Consider the following 8,510-nt stretch of genomic DNA (forward strand, 5'->3'; position numbering starts at 1 on the left):
GTACGTACATAGCATATGTATCGGCGCGCGTGATGTATTTTTTTTAAAAGACCATCGTATGAAGGGGTATGGAGATATCTCCTCTGTTGATTTTGGGTGGGGGGGGGGGGGGGGTTGTTGTTGTTGTACCGAAGCACAAGTGTTTACGATTTTGTAAAGGAAACATATGGACGAAAAGCTGATAGACGCCTTTTATGCCCTTCTCTTACAAGCTCATGGAGAATAACTGTTCCCAAACATGAGCAATAACATGCTAAATTTTGCTAAAACCGGCTTAGGACAACAACAACAACAACAAAAGGTGGAACATATTTCATTTATAATTTCATGTAGCTGATGGATAATCAGTCCTGTACCACAGAAACAAGTTTATCTCCACTGATCTTAACATCAGAAATCTGCACGTCGCTTTGAACAATAAAAAGGCCATGATCCTTCCTCACGTTCCAATTCCAACCATATGGACATATGTGGCAAGCAATTTAAATTAATCCAAAAAAATATTCCAACCATATTTGGCATTTAACAGTTTCCGTCGCATCAAACCTCCTGGTCTATGATTAAGCGAACTCTAGTCAGCACTGTGGCTGAACTCGTTATGGTTATGTCTATTGTCCGGCTTGATCGGTTTATGTATGTATCCTCACCAGCACCCCCTTCACTCAGCGCGGAAGGCTCCTTAGGCTCCGTTGGTAAGCTCATGCTTTCAGAGCTCAGCATTGCAGCAACATCCGTCATGGCGGGGCGATCCACTGGATCTTCCTGAGCGCAGAGCAGCGCCACCTGAGCGTACATCGCTACCTCGGCGATGTCGTATCCATGCCCTAGTGATCCATCTACGAGCTCATGCAGCCTTCTGTCCTTCCACATACGCCAGGCCTGAAATGTTTTTTTAATACAGCTGCCATTAAAGAAATGCAATCTGAATCCAAATTCATACATAATTACATACATATATGGTCCAACTATTAACATTTTAACAAGAACAATCATAGAACTGTAAGTGATGTCGCCTGGAATTTATATTCACTCACATCTCGTACAAGATCGCCGACGGTATCCCCTCGGTTGTCGAGTATGGTGTTCTTTCGTCCGCTAATGGTCTCCAGAACCAAGATGCCGAAGCTGAACACATCCGTCTTCAGAGAGTAAACCCCTCGAGGTGCATACTCCGGGGCTATGTAACCACTGAAAAGAGGGGATGAGAAAACTGCAATATTAGCACATATGACCCAGTGACTGAAAAATCAGGAGGCAGGTAGCTTCTTACCTAGTGCCCACCACCCTGCATGTATGCTCTTCTGTTACGTCTGGACTCAGGGTTTTAGCTGATCCAAAATCAGAAATATTCAGGGTCATGTCACATTCCAAGATAATATTATTTGGTTTCAAGTCCCTATGGACAATAGATAGCATGGGGTGCTTGTGCAGGTAAACAAGCCCCTCTACTAACCCTTTGATTATTTTGAGTCTCTTAGACCAGTCTAGTAATGGCCCTTTTATTCTGTCTGCCAAATGTTGAAACAACAAACTTTCAGATAAAATAAGATTTATATTTTTCTCTAAATCAAATCAGAATAGTTTTTAAATCAATTACGGTAAAAAAAAACAAGCACATCACTTACCTGTAGATAAATTTGTGCACATATATACTCGGAATACAAAGAAGCATGTCTTATAAAATAAATTGGATGATAGGGATAACATACCAAATATGTGATGGTCCAAGGCACCATTGTGCATGAACTTGTAGACCAGAATCCTTTCTTCTCCATGGATGCACCACCCTAGTAACCTTATTACATTTGTATGCCGAAGCCTAGCAAGCTGCAGTTCATTGCTGAAATCAGATAACATTGCACGGTGATCGAATCTCTTGATACCAACCACAAGTCCATGGGGCAACTGACCCTGCAACGATTACAAATGGAGTATAGACATCTTAGGCATTTACATAATTAGTTAGTTCCTTTCTATTGGCTTACAAATACCTTGTATGCTGTAGCAAATCCACCAGATCCAAGATATCTCTTCTCTCAGAAATTATCTGTAGCATCCACGATCTGAAAGTAATTGAACACTGTGAATCCTGGGTAATCTTCTCCTGTGTGCATGCAAAGTTCCACTAATTCTTTGTTGTCGAGGGTTTTCTGTATTCTGTTCTTGCAGGCCTGCTGTTCCAGAGTCATGAACAATATATCCTCGTCACTAATGAAATTGCAATCAACATTGATATGGCTAACAGTATACAAATATAATATTAGGATCTTCCATTTTCTTTGTCATGCAGATCATCGATTCATCATTTGTAGAAGCCGCTAGCTTATGAACTTGAAAATATACTAAAATTTAATAGAAGCTTCATGGATAATATTGTGTTGTCTCTCACTGAAGTCCTATCTTTATAAAGCTTCAGATGAGGTATGATGCATTGTAATTCCCTTAACTCAGGGGATTCATGCCAATGAATATGTTAATTAAATGAAGTAAGCACCATTGCTGGCCTGGCATATACAGCAACTGTACTAAACGAAATCTGTAGGAGTTGCAAAATTCAGACAGCAAGTATACATGAGCACTTGGCAACAATGATGCATGTATGCATCAGAATTCAGGAGGTCAGGAGACATGCTTTTTGGCGCCTTCCTGATGCGACAAATAAATTCTGAATTGCTGTGGTATAAAATTTTCTAGACGGGGACATATATCTGTTCTTCTCCTGAAAAATAACAGTGATTTGGAATAGTTCAAGCACAGCAGTAATCTTCTTTGTTCATGAAAAGAATTGTTATTAGGAAGGAACATACAACACATGAAAACGTAGAAAGAGATCCAATGTTCTTCCTGATGCCTCAGTACACACTTTTCCGACTAGAGCAGCAGAATGCTTTAAGAAGCCACAGAAGCATACAAGAATAAATAGATACGAAAAGATTACTCAAATGCTCTGCAAAATTCAGACCAACAATTTTCTCATTCATATCCAAAATTGATTACAGTATGACTTGATAGTCGGTACATCAAGGACTTGCTTAGCTCAAAGCTTCACTCACACATACACACAAGAGTTCACCAACCAATGCTACTCGTTAGAAACTGCAACTTTAACTCACCACGACGCCAATGCCTAAGAATCCAAGTCAGCCAAGATTAATTTTACAGGAGGGTCAGCATAGTCTCCAGACGCTAGGCAGCTCACATGATTACTGTGTGTATCGACAAGTTCAATTCTACTCCTTTTTTCCTGCTACAAGCCGGGTAGCAAACGGGCGTTTTGGATTTTGCGGCGAGTGCGTTTTACGCTCTGTCTCGTGCCGGAATTGCAGTACATGAGCTTCCTTTTTAGGCTCATCTGCTTTACTTTGATTTATTGAAAATGCCCTTTATTTACTTAAACCCTTACTTAGGACCAGGTGTGGATGTAGTGTAACTATGCCGTACACATCTTAACAAGGTTTTTGCTGCCTAGCTAGATGGAGACTCTGCTGACACTCTTGTAAAATTACTAATGACTGAAAGGGATTGAAAGAACACTAGAAATCTTGGTGATTAAGTGCAGAACCTAGAGATGCAAAGATTAAATGAAACTCATGTGTGAATGGTTTAGGAAGGACTAACTTAATCGAAGGCTCACCCACACGGACTCAAGAAAGGAATTGGTTCCTCTGCTTCCTCTGCTTTGCTTCCTCTGATGCAAAGTCCCGTCGACGAGCCATCTCGAGGAGGTGAGCTTGATAACGCCATGCGTGCTGTCTTGCTTTGAGCAGCTCCTCAGGGGACTTGGTCACGTCGGAGTGATGGATCCAGGGGTCGTTGAACTGCACCGTGTCCGCCATCTGCTCCACCTTTCGCCGGGCCTCTGCTCTGCTGCGCTCGATCTCCTGCCGACGGTTGGCCTCTTCTTTGGAGGCAGAGCGAGCCTTGTCGAGGCGAGCCATGGTGAGGCGAGCTTTCTCGATCAGTTCGCGCATGCTGATCTGCGGCTTCGGTTGCGTCGCGCTCTCCGGAGATTCGGCGACCTGGTTCTTGATCCCGGAAGGGTGGAGGCACGTCGGAGTCTTTGGATCCTTGCCTCCGCTGGGACACGGAAGCTTGCTGCTGCCCTTGATGTTGACGGGGACCACGACATGGAGCTTGCCCCCGGAGCAGGCACCGCGAACGCGCTTCGCCGGCGGCTGCACGTCGTGCACGGATCCGGGACGCTTTGGCCTCTTGGCAGCCGCGGGGTTCGCCATCAAGGCGGGGTGTACGCGCACGCGGGAGGAGCAGGAGCGCAGGTCGGCGGCGGCGGCGGCGCTACGGCGCGGGAGCAGAGACTGCGGAAGCACCGTGGTGCCGGCCATGGTCGCGGTAGCGAAGTCGCGGGAGCAACGATTAAACAACGATCGCGAGAGCAGGGATCCGGCGGGAGGGAGGAAGAGGATGCGGTGGAGAGCGAGGTGAGATAGATCGGGAATTCGGGAGACGGGGGGCGAGCAAGAAAGAAGAGACGCGGCAAGCAATTTGAATCCGAGTCGCAGTCGCCCAGGCATAGCTAAAACGCGCGCTTTCGTTTTTGAATCCGAGTCGGCCCAGGCAATGGCTAAAACGCGCACTAATGAATCCGAGTATAAGATGAATCTTTCCATCTTTCCAACTAGCACTAATGAATTCCGAGTATTAGAAATCTATAAACGCGCACTAATGGCTTCTGATTACTATGTGTCGTTGCTTACGTCTCTCTGCTTCAGTTCAGAGTTCAGAGTTCTATGGCACACACACACACACACAAAGAAGACCACCTTCAGTTCAGAGTTCTTATATTGTACGTTACCTGAGCATGGAGATCTTCAGGTGCATATTTGGAGATCCTGATGTGTTTCTAGTGTGTACAGTTACAGATCTTAACTCTGACCTCTGTAGTTGCTGCTTGTCAAGTTGAAGTCTGATCATGCAACCTTTGGTCCTTCCACATATGCCAGGCCTGAACGAGTTTTTCAACAAGATTGACATGAGAGAACTGCAGCGCGAAAGAAGGAAAATAATCTGGCAACAAAAGTAAACATCCCATGAATGTGAACTAGTATAAGAAATCTTGCTTTAAATATATGTGTTCAGTTCACTCACATCTCGTACAAGATCACCAACAGTATCCCCTCGCTTGTCGAGTATGGTATTCTTTCGGCCACTAATAATCACCAGAACCAAAACGCCAAAGCTGAACACATCTGTCTTCATTGAGTAAACTCCTTGAGAATCGAGATGCATACTCCGGAGCTTTGTAACCACTGAAAAGTGAAACAAAAGATATCAAAACTGTAAGATTAGAACATCTGTAGACAAAGTGAAACAAAAGATATCAAAACTGTAAGATTAGAACATCTGTAGACAAAATGGTGGGAATCTGTGATGATTGATATATTAGGTAGCTGATACCTGGTTCCCACGACCCTACTCGTGCGCTCTTCTGCTACATCTGAACTCAGTGCTCTAGCTGATCCAAAATCAGCAATCTTTGGGATCATGTTACAATCCAAGAGGACATTATGTGGTTTCAAGTCTCTGTGGACAAGCCAGAACATGAAGTGCTTATGCAGGTAAACAATTCCCTCTGTTAACCCTGTAATTATCTTGAATCGCCTAGACCAGTGTAGCAACGGCCCTTTTGTTCTGTCTGCAAAATGTTCGAACAATGATGTGGAATTAGGGTTGTTGTAGCCTTGATTTAATTGTAGACGGTTTGCATTCGTGCACATACATACTTGGAATTAAATGAGGCGCGCTTGGAAATAACTTACAGTAGGGAAAACTTACCGCATAGGTAACGATCCAAGGAACCATTTTGCATGAATTCATACACTAGAATCCTTTCTTTCCCATGGATGCACCACCCCAATAACCTAATCACATTGGCATGCTGAAGCTTTCCAAGCTGCAATTCACTGTTGACTTCAACCATTGCTGCGTGCTCATCAGCTCTTTTGATGGCAATATTAAGTCCACCAGGCAACTGGCCCTGAAATTTTTACTAAGGGAGTTAAAATTAACTTTCTCTAAGCGAACATCCACGCTATTAGGAAGACAAGTGGGATATGTATTCACTTTGTTAACTTGTTTCTATGTTGGCTTACCTTGTACACCCTCCCAAATCCTCCCCATCCAATTATCATCTTCTCTGAAAAATTCTCTGTAGCATCCAAGATCTGACAGAAATCGAACCTTGTGAATCCCGCGCAAGCCTCTTCCATACGGGTACAAAGCTTCACAAGTTCTTCAATGTCAACGATATTCTGTTCTTGCAGGTCCACTTTTCCTGACTCACAGATAATCTATCATTGTCACTAATGGAGATTTAACAAACGTCGACACTACTAAAAGTATAAAAAAATATTGAGAAAATGATCCAGTTTTTTTGTGTTTCATGTGGTTACTAAGGGAGTAAGTATGTGCTAAAGGAATTTCTCAAGTATAGAACTCAGTGTTCGGTCTTATATTTGTTTACAGAGGTAGTATCATACATACTCCCTCCGTTCCAAAATAGATGACTCACCTTTGTACTAACTTTAGTACACAGTTAGTAAAAGTTGGGTCATCTATTTTGGAACGGAGGGAGTATATGATTGCTTCCAGTAGCTAGTGCTCTTTCATGACGTGCTAATTAACTTCTATTTTACTACAGTTAAATTCTATGTGGTGACAGAATATTTATTCATGAAAAAGTAACATGTGTAACAAAAGTCATATCAAAATCATCCATATGGATACAATGAAGCAATCCGAAATTCTTGAAGCATATAACATTGACATGAAACCTCAGTCAATTAGTTTCCACATCTGAGTCCATGATTAAGCGCATTAGGATATTCAGAGAAGTAAGAGCTTACCTACAAATGGGTGTTCTCCAATATCGCAGTGTTCTGTAGCTCCTTTGTTTGGAAGCCTAAATATAGGAAAATTTCATCATTCTTGTGCCACCCATCTTTGGTTTCAACAGTCATAAGTGGGAAACTTCATGCATTTGAGTCTGTGTAACTGAACTTATGGCATTTATAGTACATAACTTGAACATTAACTCAACTTAACAAGGAAAAATCATGCTTATATTGAATATGACAAATCATTTTGTATCTTAAGTCAAACAAATTCATAAATGTGGCGTACATCCTGGAATAATAAGCTACATAATGGAAGAATAATCTGACCTGATGTGACGATTTGAACTATCTGTGACTACAGTGAGCACCCCCTCATCAGCCTGCTAGACAATATCAAATATCATCGTTATTGATGTACAACTAGCCAGCACAGATTGTATGATTGAGGTTTAGCTGTAGCCCCTCACTCCCCCAATCTACAATCCTATTGGTCCACGATTAATTAGCCCGCTAAACCAGTAAACAATCCCCCGTAGCTCTACCATTACTCACTGTAAATTCATATCGAATTGTTTAACTGGCAATTAACAATCTGCAATTGGACCCCAATTCAGACTCAGTTCGACCGAATTTAAGTAAAATCGCTCTGAAATCAGTAATTTTCCTCAACCAGTGAGGTTTCAGTTTTGATATCAGCTCTGAAAATCATTGGTTGCCCCAATTTTGATACTACTAACCTTGACACGGCGACTATCTGCAGTAGAATTGTCGACGAGGGCGATGAGCGGGATGAGGCGGATGAACATGTCGATCTCGTGCTGCGTGGCGCGGAGCTCGTCGGCCATCCGGACACCCAGCAACAGGCGGCGCAGGTAGCCGCAGTCCTGGCACGCCGTGACGAGCGCGTAGCACCGCCGCAGCGCGCCGCCGAGCTGCTCCAGCGGCCGCCTGGTGGCCTCCCGCCGCATCAGCTCCGCGAGCTCCAGCTCCCTGAGCAGGCCGCCGACGAGCTCCACGTGCTGCGCGAGCCGCACGCAGGCGTCCCGGTGGCGGCGCGCCGCCAGGGCGGCCTGCACGACCATGGAGACCAGCCCCAGAGCGTCCACGCCGACCAGCTGCGCCACGTTGGAGGCCTGCCCCAGCGTGCCCCACAGGCTGCTCGAAGGGCTGTCCCACGGGCTCGCCATGCTCGCTGCTCCCCGCTCCTGCGCTCTGCGGCCTCTCCCTCTCCAGGCCTCGTTGCCGCCATTGACACGTATCTATCGGCGTGTCTTTGTGTCGCCGGCGACTTTGACTAAGCGTGGACTTCCGTTGCATTCTAACGCCACATTTCTTGTTTTAATTTTTATAAAGACACAAATGGCGAAAACTGCTTTTGGAGCTCGACCTCCATCGAGGCCCCCAAATTCAAAATTTAAATTTCATCAAAATTCATATATTTACGTTTCAAAAAATTCTGAAAAAAATTACAGATATGCATGAAGGCATAACACACATGTGATCAATTTTCAGGCAAAATACATTGAAATGAAGGTTGTGCAGAAAAAAATCTAAGACTTTTTAACACGTGATACTATTTATCCCCCCATCATAATTTTGTCTTTTTATGTACAGATCGCATTTCAAGATATTTCATTCTAAAAATTTATACACATA

At 43.9% G+C, this 8,510-nt stretch overlaps 1 protein-coding gene across 1 annotated transcript; it reads right to left on the reverse strand.

Moving 5' to 3' along the window:
• Window positions 1-360: 360 nt before the first annotated feature.
• On the reverse strand, window positions 361-8,152 carry LOC123166539 (putative cysteine-rich receptor-like protein kinase 35). Its single transcript, XM_044584346.1, has 8 exons — window positions 7,592-8,152; window positions 7,182-7,234; window positions 6,864-6,919; window positions 6,111-6,292; window positions 5,794-5,995; window positions 5,416-5,473; window positions 1,035-1,188; window positions 361-879 (listed from the first exon to the last, which is right to left on the reverse strand). Exons 1-8 carry the CDS (start codon window positions 8,039-8,041, stop codon window positions 541-543), a joined length of 1,494 nt encoding a protein of 497 aa, XP_044440281.1. The 5' UTR covers window positions 8,042-8,152; the 3' UTR covers window positions 361-540.
• Window positions 8,153-8,510: the final 358 nt, after the last annotated feature.

The sequence above is a fragment of the Triticum aestivum genome, chromosome 7D (genome assembly GCF_018294505.1).
Source record: "Triticum aestivum cultivar Chinese Spring chromosome 7D, IWGSC CS RefSeq v2.1, whole genome shotgun sequence".
NCBI lineage: Eukaryota > Viridiplantae > Streptophyta > Magnoliopsida > Poales > Poaceae > Triticum > Triticum aestivum.

Coding starts and splice junctions, on each gene's coding strand:
- LOC123166539 (XM_044584346.1), bottom strand. CDS start 8,041: ATGGCGAGCCCGTGGGACAGCCCTTCGAGCAGCCTGTGGGGCACGCTG. Junction 7,235..7,591: donor CAGATAGTCGCCGTGTCAAG/GTTAGTAGTATC, acceptor ATTGTCTAGCAG/GCTGATGAGGGGGTGCTCAC. Junction 6,293..6,863: donor TGGAGAACACCCATTTGTAG/GTAAGCTCTTAC, acceptor TCTGTGAGTCAG/GAAAAGTGGACCTGCAAGAA.